This window comes from Mustela lutreola, chromosome 17, assembly GCF_030435805.1.
Source record: "Mustela lutreola isolate mMusLut2 chromosome 17, mMusLut2.pri, whole genome shotgun sequence".
NCBI classification, from domain to species: domain Eukaryota; kingdom Metazoa; phylum Chordata; class Mammalia; order Carnivora; family Mustelidae; genus Mustela; species Mustela lutreola.
The window spans coordinates 39,646,777-39,666,568 of record NC_081306.1 but is presented as its reverse complement, the minus strand read 5'-3'; the positions used below and the strand labels follow the sequence as shown (position 1 = coordinate 39,666,568).

The 19,792-nt window shown below is 47.9% G+C and overlaps 1 protein-coding gene across 12 annotated transcripts in view; it reads right to left on the bottom strand.

The window, feature by feature from the left end:
* The window catches only part of TRRAP (transformation/transcription domain associated protein), a 113,500-nt gene that overhangs the window by 64,125 nt on the left and 29,583 nt on the right, over positions 1 to 19,792 (bottom strand). For 11 of the 12 annotated variants that reach the window (XM_059155580.1, XM_059155586.1, XM_059155585.1 and 8 more), the window contains exons 19-30: positions 18,105 to 18,270; positions 16,217 to 16,473; positions 13,707 to 13,907; positions 12,075 to 12,226; positions 10,929 to 11,128; positions 8,906 to 9,123; positions 8,596 to 8,793; positions 7,789 to 8,049; positions 6,924 to 7,085; positions 4,637 to 4,733; positions 3,199 to 3,320; positions 2,707 to 2,877 (exon numbers count right to left, since the gene is read on the bottom strand). In XM_059155580.1, coding sequence (XP_059011563.1) covers positions 2,707 to 2,877; positions 3,199 to 3,320; positions 4,637 to 4,733; positions 6,924 to 7,085; positions 7,789 to 8,049; positions 8,596 to 8,793; positions 8,906 to 9,123; positions 10,929 to 11,128; positions 12,075 to 12,226; positions 13,707 to 13,907; positions 16,217 to 16,473; positions 18,105 to 18,270 — 2,205 coding nt within the window. The remainder of the gene's footprint in view (positions 1 to 2,706; positions 2,878 to 3,198; positions 3,321 to 4,636; positions 4,734 to 6,923; positions 7,086 to 7,788; positions 8,050 to 8,595; positions 8,794 to 8,905; positions 9,124 to 10,928; positions 11,129 to 12,074; positions 12,227 to 13,706; positions 13,908 to 16,216; positions 16,474 to 18,104; positions 18,271 to 19,792) is intronic. The other variant, XM_059155583.1, reaches the window with a different exon arrangement.

The following is a 19,792-nucleotide window of genomic DNA, read 5'->3' as shown; positions in this document are numbered from 1 at the left end:
CAGGAAGCAATTCCCTCCTGTGCAGAAGCAGGACAATCATTATGTGCTAAGACCCTGTATTCTGTGGCAAGAGTACAGAAGAGAGATCCCTGAGCCCAGAGCAACTCTGGCCTGCCCAGGCACGCGGCAGCCAGCCTTCCAGCCACGGCGTCCTGCAAAGCCTGGCAGATAAGTACTCAGAGCCTACAGGTAAAACCACAAGACTATCTAAATTACAGAACTATCTTCATGTCCCCCACTGTCCAAAACCTGTTCTTCACACACTGAAGCCCTACAGGAAGTTAGCTGCTTTAAAAAGGATTCCATGGTCAAGGTGACTTAGGGACAGGTGACTTAAGTCCACCTAAACACTTACAGGGCCAGTATTCCAAAGAACACACATTGAGAGACACTAAAATATACATGCTTTCAAAGAAACTTAGTATGTTAAGCTATTTGCCAGTAAAATTTCTGGAAAGATATTAATAATCACCAAGATCTAGGTTCATGAAAATCTATCTTTCCACAACAGCTGTTTTACCAAAGGTAAGAGAGGAACAAAACCAAAGGCAAAGGAAGCAGCCAGCTGCTTTACCTCGGCACTCTGCTTTCAGATGCCACAAAGGAAAAAAATAACACTCGTTCTACATAAATTCACTTCTAGCTCAGTAGCACATACCCACATGAGAGACTTCAAGGTCAAGTAACAACAAGTTTGAATTTTTAAAAAGGCGATTTTGGGGGTGCCTGGGTGGCTCAGTGGGTTAAGCTGCTGCCTTCGGCTCAGGTCATGATCTCAGGGTCCTGGGATCGAGTCCCACATCAGGCTCTCTGCTCGGCAGGGAGCCTGCTTCCCTCTCTCTCTCTCTCTGCCTGCCTCTCCATCTACTTGTGATTTCTCTCTGTCAAATAAATAAATAAAATCTTTTAAAAAATAAATAAATAAATAAAATAAAATAAAAAGGCGATTTTGGGGGTTGATTTCATGAATGCCCAATTCTACACAGCAGAGTGTCTCGGCTCTTAAAATCACGCTGAAGGCTTAACCTGTTCATCTCCAAAGCAAATCCTAGTGGGAAAACAAAGACTGCTATGCTGCCCCACCTCAGCGAGGCACAAACAGGACACATCAGAAGACCCCGGTGCAAACGCGCCGTTGGCACAGACCCAGGCTGCACCTGGGCAAGGTGGGGGCCGGAGGACAATGGCCGGACAAATGGCAACTCAGTCCTTTTTTATCCAAGTACATCAACGCTATCTGCTTTCAGAGAAATCCTAACCTTTCTGGAAACAGCTCTCCTGCCAGAAAACGGGGGGACGTCCCCGCGACAAACCAGACACACAGCCCCCGGCCTACGTCGGCAACTGCGGACTGTGAGGTGGGGCAGCAGTCTCTCTAGGCTGCTCTTAACTGCGGGGGAGATGACGAGCCCTGAACGAGGTGCCCCGTGGTTTGCCAGTGAAAGAGCCACAAACACGTCGCCTCCGGCAGGCAGGCAAAGGCTCAAGAAACGGCAGCGGGAAGGGCAGAGATGCCAATGACAACGCTGTGCCACCTGGAAGGCACGTAAGAGTCACACGCCACAGGTAAGAGAGCAGCAACATGACAGATGTGGCACGGATCCCAGGTGCTCGCGTCAGGAAGGGGCCGTGCCCACGCCTACAAGGGTGTGTTCGTGCGGTCGGTGTAGGTTACACACATTGGGAAGCTAAAGAGGAAGGAGCCTTCCAGTTCGGAAAACTTAACTCCATGGACTACTGCTTCCCGGTAACACTCTAACAGGACGTCAGCTACGATTTTAAGGGCCAACCACAATACCACCCACTCCCAGTGAAGGTGTTTTGGTCACTGTTCCTTTCTCGGGTGTCTGCAGGACGAAGAAACCGTATGTGAGGTACAAAGCTGTGCGGTCCTCGCGCAGCCACAGAGCTGCACTCCGCACACGCTACACACACCACAGCTACCGAGACAGAAGCCTCTCATCCCCCGAGACGTCTAAATGGCCAAAGGCCACTTGAGAAACATAAGCATGAAAAGTACGTGCACGTTTGCAATAATGTAGCATGAAATCCTCAGTTATTTATAAACTTCTACTTACCAGAAGCAAAACTGAATGCATAAGACAGTTAATAGCTCAATCTCCTTTACCTGCTTCTACTTCAAATTTAAACACTGTCAAATAGGTATTTTATTTGCATAATTACATGGTAATTTTTAAAGCCCTAAAGACTTCTAAAGTTCCTGTATGTTTTTTTACTACATCACTGTCTGTAATAGCAAAAGGCTGGGCACAATCTAGATGCCCTCAGTGGGGGAACGGTGCCATGAACTCTGGCATGTCCACGAAACAGTACACGGCCATGAGACAAGGAAGAAGCACTTCTGTTTTGATCTGAAAGGATGAGTGGCAAATAGAAAAAGTAAGAACTCTTGTGTATATGGTGCTTCCTTTTGAGGGAAACAAAAAAGAATATATGTACGTCCTACAACAAATATAAAACACCTCTAGACTGACATTTAGGAAACCGTTACCACTGGCGGTCCCTGGGCAGGGGAGGCGGGCAGCTGGAGGACAGGGACGGGAGGAGGCTTTCACAGTGCCCCTTTCACACTTCCTAAAACTTTAAACCATGTATATATACACACATATATCTACTACTTACCTAAAAAAAATAAGTTAAAATATCAGATTGATTACTAACTACGTTTAAATGCAGTTGGCTTACCATCATCTGATCACAAAATTTATCATTGAAGGAGTTTGGGAAGAGCCTGGTGACGGAAGTGAGACGATTCACGACATTCAGCGTCAAGCTTCGATAATCGCCCAGCATCATCAACAAAGGCCGCATGTGCGTATGAATTTGATCTACTTCTATGGTAGCACCTTCCAAAAACTATTTTAAAAAAAAGAAAAGTTACAGAGGAAAATAGCCAAGAGAAAACACTTTATAACAGAGTAAACTCATTTGGCTCTGGCAGCCAATTTGTGGAGTATTAACCATGCACATTCCAAAAATTTATCAGGAAACAGAGACTCGTCATTACTGTTGAATATTTTAAACAAGTGCGACTAGGAAACAAGCAGAGACAGTACTGGACTACCATGTGTGTTCACGCGAGGCAGACTTCCAGGCGTACAAACCAGGTAAACGTGATCAGGAAGAAGCCCGGTGACAGGACAGATGCGCATTTGCGCGCACACGCCACCCGCTCACCTTTCTCATGCAGGCTTCTCCGGCCTCCTGCAGCTCGCTGTTTGTGGAATTCAGGGCCTTGAAGAGTGCAGCGATGATCTTCTCCCTGGACTGAGGAAGGTAATTGCAGGCAGCAAGCGCATCTTTAGGAAGAGAGATCAATACACTTTCATTATTAACCTGAAAACCATATATGAACAATGTCCTCGTCTAAAGGCTCTTCCCAACCAACACCAAGTATGAATCACTGAAGCACCTGCCGAGTGTCTGGCCGTGAGGAAGACCAAAGAACACATGGTCCCCTAACACGTGTTTGTGTTATCTAAGAGGGACGTCAACAGCCTCTCAGAAAGGCCGTGACACATACAACCCCGTCCAGATATTAGAAGGGCTGGAGGGGGAAAAGAGGGAGCACCCACTGACACCCCTTCCCCAAGTCACCCCCACACAGGGTGAGGGGAGGGCTGAGCTGCGGGCAGACGCACAACGAAGTGACAGAGAGGGCTGGCCTTGAACTCTAGCGCTGAGGGAGGGAACGAACACACACACACACACACACACACACACACACACAGAGCGCCTGACTTCTCTTCCGCTATCCGTGTCTTATCAGGCAGCCTCCAACCACCGTGGAGAGTTCAAGGCTTTGAAAACAGAAATGCTCTGGGAAAAGGAAACACACCTCAATCCTCTAGAGCAATGCGACTGTTAGCCAACAGGATTGCATGAGAGGTGCCGGAAGAAAGGAATCCCCACCAAAGAACAAAGCTGCCAAACTTGGCTACAGAGAGCCTCCCCCCACCCCCCTGCTGTCGTCCACACCGCAGCCCTGCACCTGAGCACAGGTAATATGATATGCCTCTCAATTTGTCTACCTCTAATTCAAGGAGGATTCTGGCAACATTTCACGTAGAGTATAGAAACCAACAAGGCAAAAGACCAAGTCAACTAAAAAAACTTTACTGCGTATTTATTCAGGGAAAAAAAAAATAGTGGGGGGAAATGATGCTTCTAAGTGAGAAAAATTCAAGTCAATAAAATTCAACAATGCAGCTGACGCTGGTCATGAAAGCCTAGAGAGAGCAGGATTCTCAAATGCCATGGAACCACTGAAAAGCCTTTGAAGGTTATAGCGTATCTTCCCGTATCCTCCGATTGGGCGAACTGGCAATATACGAACACTAGGACTACGCTCTTCAACTACAGTACTGGATTCAGCAGTGAACTACAACACTGAATTAATCACCATAAAGTAAAATACATAGTTTGTAAGAGTAAACAACTGTTTAAATCCTAACCATCTATACGACCCGTCGACACCTCATCATGTCGTTTAAGAAACAGACAAATGTAACTGTCCCACCTTAGAACATAAAAAAATAAAACCCCCCAAAAGGCCACTGCCTCCTTGCACCTTTGTACCCATGACTTGTTTCAGACTTAACGCACATGAACTTACTTAATGCCGCAATTCGCAAGGGAACGAGTGACGGAAGGCTTTTGTAACAGGGCAGCTTTGTCAAGGCTGAGTCTTCAGCCTCACACAGATTTAACAGCTGTGAAAGATAAAACAACTTAATTTAGCCAGCTCTTTCTGCGAAGACACAGTAACCTTGAAAATAACAGAACACAGCAATCTTACACACATGCAACACAACTGACTGACAAACTAAACTCACACCCTGGGGAATTTAATATCGAACGTGACAGAGCTTCCCTCTCAAGCAAACTATCAGCCTCATCAGTGAAATAAATTCTTAGACATTTTCTCCCCCACTCTGATACTGTAACACGGTTTCCCCACCCCGGGGGTCACCTGAACTGCAAACATGATGGCAGGTACGTCTCCCTCTGTATTCAAAGCTGCTTTCCAGAGCCGTGGGCTGGAGCCTGACAAATGGGTGCTGTGATTCGATCCTGGAGTGCTTAACACTTTTTTTTCTCCCCCCACAAAGCACAGTCAAGTACAAAGAAAGACGCTGAAAGTCACGGAGAATATCGTAACTCAGAAATTCCTGTAGCTATCTTTCTGGACATTTTATGATACCCCAGTATATACTGATGTATCTAAAACACAAATTATCATGTGTGTTGTTCTACTACTGTTTTCCCCTTCTACGTACGTACATCCTGGGGAAACGGTATAAACTTTACTGTCACCTTTTTTCCCTCAAAGATTCCTACCTAGTAAAAGATTTCAAACAGCAAAAAAGGATATATATGCCAAAAGCACTTTGAGTTACCACCTTACTCCACTCCATCACTACAACTCTCCTCCTGTATCAACATGTGTGTGTATGCACACACATGCAGACACCTGTGTTGGCAGCTCTATCTGGACAGAGCAAGCATGCACCAGAATCAGTTGGGAAGCCTGCAGCCAGTCCATTGTAGGTCTGACCTGAGAACTCAGGAGAGTCTTTGTTTTTAAAAAGACCCTCACGTGTTCTGATACAGCTAGTGCTCTGATCAACACTTGGGAAACCAGTTACATCCCTTGGGATTTATCACTCAACACCACCAGGTTCTGGCCTTAAGCTTAGTGAGGAATTTTCCACAAAGGTTAAAATACATCTGCCTCTGGAACCAGCAAAGGGAAACTTCCCCCCATTCTCTGGTGGCTCTCCTAGGACCTCTGTCAGGTCACATGAACTAGGACACCTACACAAGGGATGCAACAAGGTATAAAAGATCAAAGCTAGACCAAGTGATCATTGGATTCCATGTCCACGTAAATACATAGAACTTAAAGACTCAAGAGGTAAATTTTCCATAATTGGAAATTCAAACTTAGTGTGGATCAGAAAGAAGTCGCTTCCTTATGACTTTTGCCTCCGTCTACTCTAACAATGCCTTAGGTCTTAAAAAATTCGGGTCTTAAAAAAAATCTCACATTGGGATTGAGTACCAGACCATTACTGCATTCTACGAATTAATAGCTAGAACTTGACCGTATCTATAGTTCGATACTAGAACGTTCAGAGAGAGAAACACTTGCAGAATGCCATCTGCCGCTACCCTAATGAGAATAATCGGAATCTACAGTTCACAGAGAGCTGTCAGAGCTAAATGATGGCCCTCGTGTGCAGTAAGTCCTGAACAGCACACGGCACGTTCTCAGGGGACAAATATATTTGATGCCCTGGCGCTCGCTCTGAGCCCATCTTACTCTGGACACCAGCCGATGAGAGTGGTCAAAGCAGAGTCCATCTTTCTCTAGATTACATTCTTTTTTTTTTTTTTTTTTTTTTTTTTTTTTTTTTTTTTTAAAAAGACTTCTTTTTTTTTTTTTTAAAGATTTTATTTATTTATTTGACAGAGAGAAATCACAAGTAGTCAGAGAGGCAGGCAGAGAGAGAGAGAGGAGGAAGCAGGCTCCCTGCTGAGCAGAGAGCCCGACGCGGGACTCGATCCCAGGACCCTGAGATCATGACCTGAGCCGAAGGCAGCGGCCTAATCCACTGAGCCACCCAGGTGCCCTCTAGATTACATTCTTAAGGCTCTGCAGAGCGAGGTGTCCTGGAGAAGGCCTCAGAACACAGCCGCGTTGGGTAGGACTGCTCCTGTCAGCAGGCCTACCTCCTGTCACGTACCTGCGCAGGGCGCTGTGCCAGGTTAGAGCCGGTCCCCTGGGGTCACCACCCGTGCCTTCTCTGAGTGCTGCCTGACCAGTCTTCGCGCACAGAGACAGGTTACCAGACACACGTCATCACCATCCACACCACGCCGCACCTCCACCCCCCTACCTCTGTGTAGAACACCTTATGCTCCACCACGTTGAGGTCCATTGTGAAGAGCCGGGGCTGCAGAGTGGTGCAGAACGTGTTCCCCTCCATCAGGCCGATCTGCGCATTGGCAGGCTGGTGTCTGAGGAGATGCTTCTTCGGCGGGACCATATCCTGGAGGACCTGGGGCAAGGGGGAAGCACCACTAACCGGCCGTCCCTTGAAGAGCAAATTCTGCTCGTCACCACATTCTAAAGCGACTATCAATCTGAAAGCCGTGACAGGAAAGGTGAGGATGCCCTTTAGTTGGGGAAGGGAAGGTACGTTCCATGCGTTAAAACTGGCCGGTGGATAGTTACATGTCAGGTACACTGAACTCCGAAGTCTCCCGAGTAACTGCTCTTTAAAGATTTTTATTTTTATTTGATAGAGAGAGAAAGAGAGCACAAGTAGGCAGAGAGGCGGGCAGAGAGGGGGCAACAGGCTCCCAGCTGAGCAGGGAGCCCGATTTAGGGCTCGATCCCAGGACCCGGAGATCATGACCTGAGCCGAAGGCAGAGGCTTAACCTTAACACTGAGCCACCCAGCTGCGCTCCACCCACCCCTCTGCCGGGTAACCGCTCTTAAAAAAGAGAAGAGCGACCGGATTTTGCTAGAGACCCAGGAAACCGCCTTCTGTTCTCTGGATGCTGACGACTACGGATACAGCCGTCAACATCAGCGCACTGCTTTCTGCGTCCCTGAGGTCAAAGAGAGCATATACAGTAGCACCTGGTGAAGCGGACACAAAACTACAGATTATGTATCCTCTTCCAGTCAGATAGGAGGGAAAAAGGTCTCAGAAGCGTTGCTCCAATTATCCTTGTTCCGGGGACAGAAATCTCACCTCTTTATGGGGCTCCATGATCACAGTGACACTTTTTCCAGTGACCTGGGCCAAGACCTGCAGTGAGTGCATGGCCTGCTTTCGCACAGTGGAATTTGGAGAGGTGACTTCTCGGACCAAGTCGTGCGTCACGTGGTGAAAGGACTTCTCCTGGGCGGCCACGATCTCTTCGGCTCGCTCCTCGTCCTTCAGCGGCGTCGCGCACCTCATCAGAAGCTGCTCCAGGGTGGTCTTTGCCATGGCGACGGCCCCATTGGAAACCTGCGGGCCAGGGATGAAAGGAATGAAAGGGACTGTCACTGCGGATCCACCCCCATCCCCGCTGGTTCACCAAGACCGCTTCGTAACCTGCACACGGCCACGGCACCTCAGCCTGCTGTAGTCACTCCAGAAAGAACATGGCGACATACACAAACTCCTGCATTTCCCAAATGGAGAAGCTGGAAACGCCCACCACGTACTATGTGCGTTACACCTGCGCACAGCTTCATGGAAACTCAACTTCCAGAGAAACTCCTGCAGCACGTGCACTATTTAGCCCTAAGGCAAGAGCGAGGAGGACGACTTCCCTCTACAGAGGCACCGTGTTACATGCTCCGGTCTGGGACGGTTCTTCATCGACGCAGATATTCAGGTAACCAGGATAAGCCTACGGGGGTCCTGATCTGTCCTCGTGTGAAAGACGCGGTAATGAAAATCTAGGCCTCTAGGAGAGCAGGCTAGCAGAAGGGCTTCATACTAACTATGGTCTTGGCAAGTCAGCTTCTGGAACCGCTTGGATAGGGTCTGGGGCCCCCCATCACCTACCTCTCCAGTCAAGTCCATCATGACAAAGAGAAGTGCCTTGAGGAATGTCTGCTGGTTCTGGAGAACCCAAGTGAGAGGCAGCCGCTCCATGAGAAACTTAATGGACACCACACCCCCCAGCTTTGCATACCAGGCCTGCTCATAGCAACACGCGCACAAGCGCTCCACGATGTACGAGAACAGAGGCAGCTGGCACGCCTGGGGAGAAACACACAGACACACCGTGCTGTCAGCCCCCCCATGGAACCAGTTTCTAGAAGGACTACCCACAGGCACCAACAAGCCCAACTACTCCTCAGCCCTTCCTTACCCTCTCCTTTGAGCCCAGGATGATACTTGCAACATCAAATATCACCGCTAGGGCCACCTCCCCAATCTTGCAAAGTTCCTTTTCTTCATATGCCATACAAATAGCGATTGCATCAATAAGGACCAACGGATCCATTCCTTTCGACCCATTTTCTTCGCTGTGAAACATGGCTGTGCTGGGCTGGCTGCCCACCTGGTAGCAAGGTAGCAGGAAAGGACCTGGAAGAGAGGCGGCGGGAATGGGAGAAAGAAGAGCTAATTATTTACATGCGTGCTCTTGTCCTTCAAATAGATTTTATTTATTTATTGGACACAGACAGAGATCACAAGTAGGCAGAGAGGCAGGCAGAGAGAGAAGGGGGAAGCAGGCTCCCCACTGAGCAGAGAGCCTGATGCAGCGCTCGATCCCAGGACCCTGAGATCATGAACTGAGCCGAAGGCAGAGGCTTAACCCACTGAGCCACCCAGGTGCTCCCAAACAGCAAAACCACGTCATTAAGAAGTTTGTTGGTTTTTTAAGTTTATTTTTTTAGTAATCTCTACACCCAACACAGGGCTCGAACTCAACCCAAGATCAAGAGTCGCATGCTGCACCGACTAAGCAAGCCAGGTGCCCCAAAACGATCTCATTTTTTAACTTGAGGTTAGGAGCTCAACAAAAGCCGGCACTGGTACTTTCAGCCAACTTCTGTTAAACTGCATCTAAGTGGCCTAAGGTTATTTTTCGGAATGTTTCCTATTATACAGTAGACTCTTTTCAGATTTTCTCTACAATGATGAGAACCATGTATGTTCTCCTTAAAGAAAAAAAAAATCATTAAATAGGCCAAGGGTCAAAGCACAGAAATGAGTGTGGGCTACACTCTGGTCATTCCTGATGTACAAATAGTAATTAAAAAGCAACCCGGCTATGATGCCCAGCTCACAGAGAGAACAATTAATTAAAGCCTTGCAGATACCCGGCAAGATGGGTGTTTGTTATCAAGAAGCTTACAAGCCTGCTGGGAAGATGTTAACAGAGAGACAATGAGAAACAATCTAAGATCAATGACTCCTCGGGTCAAGAAGGGCACGAAGAGCTACAAGGGGGAATGTTCTCAGTGTTCTGCAGCGCTCAGAGAAAGCGGCTTTATCCATCCGGAGAATGGGGGCCCTCAGGGACACACACGGCCGCAGCGCTGCTCGAGTGTGTCCACTGACCAGCGCTGGTTGGGGGAGCTACAAAACCGGGAGTGAGTGTCCAGAAACTTCTAAAACTTGTACAGCAATGGGCAGTCTCGGGACACTTTTATCATCTTTTGCAAGAGCACTCGTCTGCGATGGATTAGAAAGACAAACAAGGAGATGAACAAAAGTGGTCCCTCCCCATCTGGAGCCTGAGGACCCCAAAGCAGAGGTCGGGAACAGCAGCGAGGAGCACCGCAGGGAGGACCCAGCCAAAGGGCGGGGGGAGAGGATGGGCCTTGGAAAGCAGCACAGAAAGGGAAGGAAGACCAGCCAGCAACGAGGGAGACCACAAGCTGTCTCACAGGCAGAGTGTCCACAGTATTCCACCTGTTTCCGTGAACAACAAAGGGTGAAAATCTTCCACTGGGTGCACTGTACAGAGACACTTGGTAACAGTTTTCACGTTACTATTGGAACCACCACCGAAATAGCAATTATCCTGTAGTAAGCAGGAAATCAGAAAACAAAGGTCAGGGGCACCTGGGTGGCTCAGTGGGTTAAGATCTCTGCCTTTGGCTCAGGTCATGTTCCCACGGTCCTGGGATCGAGCCCCGCAACAGGCTCTCTGCTCAGCAGGGAGCCTGCCTCCTCCTCTTCTCTCTCTCTGCCTGCCTGTCTACTTGTGATCTCTGTGTGTCAAATAAATGAACAGAATCTTTAGGGGAAAAAAAAAAAAAAAAAGAAAACAAAGGCCAAAAATCAACCAGCCAAACCGCTCCTCTGAACACCACAATGTCCTGATTGCGTTTCTGAAGCACTGCAAGGAGTCCCATGAGCACTTCCTCTGCCCCACTCACCGCACTGCTGGGCAACGGCCACCATTGTGTAGTGGCGGATCAAGCTGGCGACAAAGGGCAGGGCGCTGGGCCGGAGATCTTTAATGACAGCAGACATGAACGCCCCGGTCAGGGCCTGCTCAAACGTCTTCCGAGCTGGAGTGTCTTGTGCTTTGTAACGATGAGATATGATGACATTGGGTATGGTCTTTTCTGTAAAGCTGAAAGATAAAATCCAGTCCATCCTCACAACACTGAAGTCCTGAGCTGATGATTCCACCATCAGGACTTACATGATGAATTTCATCACGATGGTTCTGGGGACATCTGGGATGTCCTACCTCATACGAGCATAGGGGATGAATCAGACCCATTTTACAACATGGTGGCAGATTCAGTATTTTTACAGTTTTTAAAGTAAGTTGATGTCTTACTTTGATCTTTTATGACTAACTAAACCAAATTTTAAGAAGTAACCCCCATCAATGAGGAAACACAAATGAGAAAAAGCTATTAATGGTAGCTATAAGTGCATTATGTGCTGAAAATCACCCCACGGGAACAGAATCAGACGAGGTCACAGAGCTCGCTGATGGCACACGTACCACCCACCTGATGCCATGAAAAATGTGAAAATACACATTTTGCACATCTGTGAAATGTGTATGGGGAACACAGTAAGAAAATGTGGGGAACACAGCAAGAAAACATACACGATCACACAAGACCATCACCTATGGTTACTATGTTACAGCCCAAATGGTAAGAGCAAAATACAAGTTATCGCAAGATGAATGTTTGGGGAATGAAAGGATCACGGTGGACTAGAAGAGCCAAAGACCCAATGAACACCCGCCACGTGCCAGGAAGTACGGATACACCCGCGAGCTACAGGAGAGAAAAGGGCAGGAACATTGCCTCTTGAAGCTGACAACATCAGGGAGAGGCAACCATCAGGAACACGACGACGAAGGTAAACTCTAATTCTCCAAAAGCTGGTCCCTTCTCTTCATTTCCTCTAAAAGCCCAGGAAAGCACCACTAGGCAGGTACCATGGGAACTTCCTGACTTGCAAGAGCATGCACTGAGCACTAGGAAATCTGAGAGGCCTTCTGCACTCCTACGTCCTAAGAGACACCAATCGCGGGGACCACATTCCCAACATACTTAGGGTGTGCGAGAAGCTGGTAGAGGGCGTGTTTGTTGTCCTCCAGACTCATCATGGCCACCAGGAAGCACTTGATCACCTCCCACGCCTGCCTCCGGTAGTAGGGCTCAGTGTTGGCACTCTTCAGGCAGTCCAGAGCGGTTTCAATGGCCTACAACAGCAAAGAAACACAGAAGCTACAGCTGATGCAGAAATTACACAATCTCTCAATTCTCTCTTTAGAAGATAAGAGGGTTTTACTTTTCCAGAAAACCCACATGGCTACACACACATTTTATCTTATTCAGTTAGTGGGGCGGGGGGGGGGGGGGAGGCAAAATCACACACACAATCATGTGACGCCTTTAACAGTAAGAGACCAGTCACCCGTCTTGACAATTATATACCTATCAACCAAAAAACTGGTCTGTGTGACAGAGGCAAGATTTACCCGGGCTGTGTGTGAGGAAGCACAGCGGGGCTGACAGGGACAGCAGTCCTGCCCTAGAGACCCCCACATGGCTACACGGAGCATGACCACAGCTGCCTGCTGAGTCACCCCCAGCTTGCGGGGATAATTTCGGAAGGGGCTAAGGTTGAGCCAATTACTTGCCCAAAAGCAGGATTATCTTAATGGGGATTTACTGGCACTCAGCGTGGCCAAGCTGCTTCTTCCCTTCGCTTCGGCAGCTCCTCCAGCCGTGGCAGGGTGCTGCGTGCCCTTGGCTGCCGGCTGCCAGGAAACCAGACCCTCGCACACCTGAAGTCCGTGTGGGCGTGCAGGAGGACCGGGAAGCCTATCTTCAAAACTGGGTTTCCTCTTTGGGGGGAAACCACTTCTAAAGACATTTTCTGGCTCTGTCAGCTACCTTAGTTTTCACTACTAATACCCACCTCGCCACTGACAGGGCTGAAGCAAACAGAATCCTGTATTAAGGAAATTCCCTAAAATGTGGGAAGGGGCTCCTGACAGAATGTTCACTACGGAGACTTTCAATGTAAAGACGGATTTTTAACTGTGGTCTCTTAGAAGGAAACTAGTGTTTTTCTGGCAGGTATTTTTGAGAAAGGCTTGGGTGAGGGGCCGGGGTTGCATGAGGGGGTCCTCCCCGGGAGGTCTGGAGAGGACCCTCATCTACGGGATGGGGCTGCATGAGAGGCTGGAGGAGGGTTAGGACAATGCATGGGCTTCAGGAAGTGTGGGGACAGGATGATTGAGGTGATGATGGAAAATAACTCTAGGGGGACATTTATCCATGATGGATATCATTCCTCCCAGATGTGAGGAAAGTCTTTTTTTAAAAAAGAAAAAAAAAAAATGGGGGGGAGCCCCTGGGTGGCGCAGTTGGTCAAGCCTCTGCCTTCGGCTCAGATCATGATCCCAGGGTCCTGGGACTGAGCCCCACATCAGGCTCTCTGCTCAGCAGGGAGCCTGCTTCTCCCTTTCTCTCTGCCTACTTGTGATCTCTGTCAAATAAATAAAATTTAAAAATAAACAAATAAAATCTTAAAGAAAAAAAAAACATAGATATCCCCTCCCAAGAAAGTATATGTTTTATTTATATATTTTCAAACAGAAATCAGCATCCTTAATATGAAATGCTTAGTAACTTTAAGAAGTTCCTCAAAACTTCCGCAAGTCCCAAATTTACCTTCTCCATCGGGAGCTGAAGAGATGCTTTACAATCGGAAAACTCCACTGTGATGCTTGGGCCTTGAACCTCAGTCACAACATAGTGCAGCTTCTGGGATTCCTTCAACATCTTCCTGTTACTGCCACCAAATTTGCCAAGTACACGGTAGGCCACGTGAGAAATGCTATCTGCAGGATTGCGCAGGGTGCGCCATAAAGCCTACAACCCAATGCACTTCCATTAAAATCCTCCCAAGGTCATGCATTCTCATGGTTCATAAATAAAATCCCAAAGTTATATAAAAGACTATACGGCAAAAATTCTTCCTCTCATCTCTGTCCCCTAAACATGCACTTTCCCTTCTTGGGAGAAACCACTGTTAGTAGTCTTGTGTATCCTTCCAGGACATTCTGTCTTTAAAGAAAATGCACACATAAACATAACTGTCTTTCCATGCCCCCGAAATACAAATGGTAGCATGTGTTAAGTGTCACAGAGCTCGGGAGCAAGAAAACTAAGCCCATATGGTTTAAGCATAAGCAAAATGCGGGGATGAGAAGCATGGAGGGAAGTGCTAATTACTGGTGAAGTTCTTGTCCTGGGGTCTGATGAGGAGTTCTCAGGTTTTTAGTCCCTTTTATAAGCTTTATAATGTATGAATGTGGCAAATTCCTAAAAACAGGACAGCTAACCTATCTTACACATTTCAAAGCTCACATTAGAAAGGACGGTGAAGAGGGGAAACACGGATCATGACAGGACCGGCGCTATGGGAGCACATGGCAAGGATGCGTACCTCACCCTTACAGTTAGTGTTAAGGGCTACATGCACTCAACAGCTCCAAAGAACTTGTTGTTCTCACATTCTTTTACCTGAACGATCTTAAGTCCTAAAAATTACTATGTCTGCCTAATCAAGTCAATTTTTTTAAGTCATCTTCCATAACAATGCCAGATACTAGTACCCAGCAACAGCCAACATAAAATCTTGGAACTTTTCTTTAAAGCAAAATTTCAATTTCTTTTACATCCCCAAAGGTCCAAAAAGGCTTGTCTTGAACGAACACCTGTTGAGAGATGCTAATCCTTCCTACCTCCACTCCCCGACCCAGCCCAACCACTCCTCCCGGATCCTCAGGACAGGGAAATTGTGTTTAACTCCCCAGGAAGGGGTGGCATTGAGAATGAATGCTGACTGATGGGACCACAGAGAGATGACCTTTGTCGGGGGGGGGGGGGGGGTGGGGGGGCTTGCTGCATCTCCAAAAGCCTCGCCCTGGTCTCTGCCTAGGGCTGTCTGCCCCACGGAACGGCAAGAGGCCCATGAGCCCGTCCCTGCCTCCTCCTCCCCTCTCGCGTGGCACCCACACCTGGGTCAGACCCAGTCTGCCTTCTAGAACCAACGGTGCTGTTCTCGAGGAATGCTCTCACATTCTCCATAGGACAGCTGCAAGAGTGGACCTGAGACCCTGACCTGACCTCCAGGACCATTCCCTCCCACCTAGATAGAGCCCAGGGTCTGCGTTTCGGGACTGGTGGGTAAGTCTCCCAACCCTGCCTCAAGTGCACGCTGAAGTTTCCAACCTGGATTCCTGTCTTTTAGGCGTTAGGGTGTCTCCATCATACAAAGCTGGCATTCTGACCCCTGCCTGCTCTCTACCAAAGGGGTAGACGAGTAAGTAACAGGCAGCCTAAACCTCTAACAATTACCAACTATATTATGAATCAATACAACTCTGAAACGTGGAGGAGAAATCTGGTATTTATTATATAAACTCTCATGAAGAGAAAATATAAAATGTTTTCAAAACAATCTCCTTGGGGCGCGTGGGTGGCTCAGTCGGTTAAACATCTGCCTTCATCTCAGGTCATGATCCCAGGGTCCTGGGATCGAGCCCCGAATAGGGCTCCTGCATAGTGGGAAGCCTGAGTCCTGCATCAGCCTCCCTGCTCAGCAGGAAGCCTGCTTCTCCCTCTCCCACTCCCCCTGCTTATGTTCCCTCTCTTGCTGTCTCTGTCAAATAAATAAAATCTTTAAAAACAAAACAACAACAACAACAAAACAATCTCCTTGATTATCTGCTTCATTTCCCTTGACCCCAAAGCGGACACCTGTGCTTCCCTCAGGAGTCTGCTTCTCTTTACTGTGGTATCTCAAGATCTTCTGTGGATAAAGGAAGGACCCCGCTGGCAGCACAGAGGAACTGTTAACACCTGCTCTCACAGGTCATCCACTGAACAAGGACGTGCCACCTGGGAAAGCCCTCTGAAAGAGGGAAATACTACAAAACGAGCGCGTCTGTCCGAAATGCAGGGAATTTCTGCACATCTCTTCCTAGTCTAGAAGACTCATGAACTTGAAATCAACAGCACTTCTTCTTGCAAACAGTCCAACATGGGGCACAGTGCAGGCCCGTCACTTCTGGAAACCACCTACACCAGCCTAAAATTCCCAGTAGAAACCAGACACGCGCGCACCCACCGTCCGGCCCTGCCCCACACTGGCCCCGGCAAGGCCTCGGGCCTACCTGCATGAGCTCCGCGCGCACCGGCTGGATGTGGTCGTAGAGGAAGTCAGGCTGCAGGTTGTCCACACACAGCTCCAGGGTCCTCAGGCCTTGGCTGACCAACGTCTGCGACCCATTGAGGGCGGACACCAAGGGGTCCATGAGCATGGGCAGGTAGGGCAAGAGTGAGCTCAGCCGCACGGGCACCGTGAGACACAGCTCCACGAAGAGGTCCTTCATGTGCTGCTTGTGCAGGCCGCTCTGCAACATGTTCAGCCCTAAACACGGGGTTGGAGGATGACCGAGAGCAAAGTTACACCCAGACTGGCCGCAGCTGACTGTGCAAAGTAACGGTTCCACCTTTCCCTGTCACCACGAATGTGATGACAAGAGGACACGATCTCCTGTTCTCATGATCTACATGTAGCTAAATCCATCCTATAACCGTGATCCCATCTGTCCGCCATGTGGGTTCATGGTAATAACAGCAGGCTGCACGCAATTATACATGATCATTTAACTTATAGTTATTTAACATCAATCTTCATGAAATGGTTAACATTATACATAAATCTTTTAGAAACTGTGTTATGGGGGCCCTTGGGTGACTCAGTGGGTTAAGCCTCTGCCTTCTGTTCAGGTCATGATCTCAGGGTCCTGGACTCGAGCCCCAAGTCAGGCTCTCTGGTCAGCGGGGAGTCTGCTCCTCTCCCTCTTTCTCTGCCTCCCTGCGATCTCTGTCAAATAAATAAAATCTTTCTAAAAATTTTCAATAAAAACTGTGTTATGTTGGTGCACCTGGGTGGCTCAGTCGGTTGAGCGTCTGACTCTTGATTTCAGCTCAGGGTCATGAAATAGAGCCCCATGCTGGGCTCCGTGGTCAGTGTGGAGCCTGCTTGGGACTCTCTCTCCCTCTGCCCCTCCCACCCCTCAAAAAATAAAAAAATAAGAATCATGTTATGTTTTTTAACAAGCCCAATCCAAAGACACAGCCAGTAAGATCCATTCCCCTCAAGCTTGAGGTTTACAACCTTACGTCTGTTATCAGGCTTTCAACACACAACAGCTGAAGTCTATTGCTATAAAATAAACATTTTCTTTTTAAAAAATCCACTTTTGTTTCCTATCAATAGAGGAGATCTTCCTTTCCACAAAGTCCATTCCCCACGCTTCATGAGGGTCCCCTGAGCTCCTTCCTAACGGAAACATGTCGGATCAGCACGTGCCCCACGTGCTCAGAGACAAGGCCGAAAGGATGGAGAGAGCTCAGAGAAAAGAGGCGCTGGTGCAGGCATCACACAGCAGCAGCTCTGGATTCAGAGTCCGGGGGAGAAGGAGGAAGAGGAACACAACGAGGCAGGGAGTGCAGGAGGAGGAAGTCGGACGCAGAGCAGAGGGCTCAGGCTGGGGAGGGACAGGAGACGGGCTTAAATACAGCGAGTGGAGCTGGATTACGGACAGTGGACTTCTGGCCACGTTCCAGGCAATACGGTCAACGATTTCCCACTGCCTCCTAAGTACCAGATGTTGTAAATGGCTTCTCTTTAAGGAGCCCCCTTTTAGCTCCCTATCTTGAAAGCATTCCTGCCTACATGCAATTACAGGGCTCTGCTTATGCCAATGTGCAGCAAAAGAAAAACATAAACTTATAAGCCAGCTATAAATTATAAAATTGCTTTTTCCCTGTCTTACTCAGATTCTCCTTCAATCTCAGGAGCCCTGGTATTATTACAAGGCAGCCCCAGAAACCATGTTCCAGGCCTGCTTACCAAATGCTACAAAAATACAAAGCCTGACCAGCGTGATGAAAACCTTCCAACTCTGTTCCACTCTGAGCAGGGATTGGAAGGTCCATCCCTGAGCAGGAGTGCACACAAGACTCAAAGGCAACCCAAGTCGCCCCACTGACCTTGCAGGAGGTTTGGTAGGAGAGGCAAAAATTCCTGATACAGGAGGTCATGGCTGCCTCCCCCAATGGAGCGGAAGAGGGCCCGAAGCAGCAGGAAGTAGTTGTAGGGCTCTTTGGCAGTCTGTGCAAGCTCCATGGAGCTGTTCACGATCTTGTGCAGGTGGGGCTGCAGGGTGCAGAAAAGGCAGGTTAACAGGCTCTCAGGGAGGAGGCGCCCCGCCCGCACAAGGCAAGCCGAAGGTTCACTGCAAACAGGAATGGAAGGTAATTCTGATGACTTTACTCCGAAAGGAAAAACAAGACCTTTCCGACCTTTATCTGGCTCAAATTAATTTCTCTTAAAATACATGCTGGTTTCCACAGGGTTGACTGCGAAAGAAGTGTTTAATAGGTTCGTTTGTTACTGCGCAGTTACTCGATGTTGAAAAAAGGACATTCTGCAATAGGAACCAGAGGGTCTGTCAGCCCTGCAAGTCCTGTGAATACAGTCACTTCCTTTACAAGACTCAATCATCAAACAAGATGAAGATGCCCGTTTCCTATAACAATCTAAATGCAAGAAATCCCCTAAGGGTGAAACTGCACTACCAAATAGGATACACACAGAGTTCTGGAAGAGCTGCAAAAATTGAAATTGTAAGGGGGTGTGTGACCCTCGATTTCGGCTCAGGACACGATCTCGGGTGGTGAGACTGAGCCCCAGGTACGGCTCGCCCTCAGCGCAGAGTCTGCTTGTCCTGCTCCCTCTGCCCCCGTTCGCTGGCCTGTGTATATGCACGCTCTCTCTCTCTCTCTCTCTCACACACACACTCAAATGAATAAATAAAATCCTTAAAAAAACAAAACTGACGAAAAAAAACCCTGAGATTATAAGGTCTGGACTACTTAATTAAAAAAAAAATGGGTATTTCTTAAATTAAAAAAGCACTTTATAATAGTAACTGAAATTAACATTTTAAGCCAGATTAAACTTTTTATTTTGTACTTCAGGTCCTGGTTTTAACATGTGACAGGTTAGGCTGCACATGAAATGCTTTACAAGCATACCGAACATGAGCTGAGAAGTGCTGAATGGGCAGTGACACAGTCAATGACACGGTTCCCAATTTGCTGTCACAGGCGGCACGACAGATTGATTTCACAGACTAAATCAACTACATGTATTATTTTGACAAAAACTTGCATGAAATTTGTTCTTTGAATGTTTTTCTGGAACAATATTCCAATACCCTACCATTAGCGTTTGTTCTATTTTTGTTGTCCTGTATCCAGTTAGCAAAATTTGTATTTTTTGACAATACCAAATCATGTGGACACAGGCTGCAATCAATATTTCTTCTCTGAAAAATTCAAGTATGTTTCTTTCATATGAATATGAAAGTAATGTCAAGGTTGTTGACAAGTGGCGACTACAGAACTGAAAAACTCCCTTAAAAACTGTCACAGGGGTGCCTGGGTGGCTCAGTGGGTTAAGGCTCTGCCTTCAGCTCGTGTCATGATCCCGGGGTCCTGGGATCGAGCCCCGCATGGGCTCTCTGCTCAGCAGGGAGCCTGCTTCCCTTCCTCTCTCTCCGCCTGCCTCTCTGCCTACTTGTGATCTCTCTCTGTCAAATAAATAAATAATAAATAAATAAAAATCTTTAAAAACAGTTACATAAGAGCAGAGATGGCCAATGCTCTTTGTCACC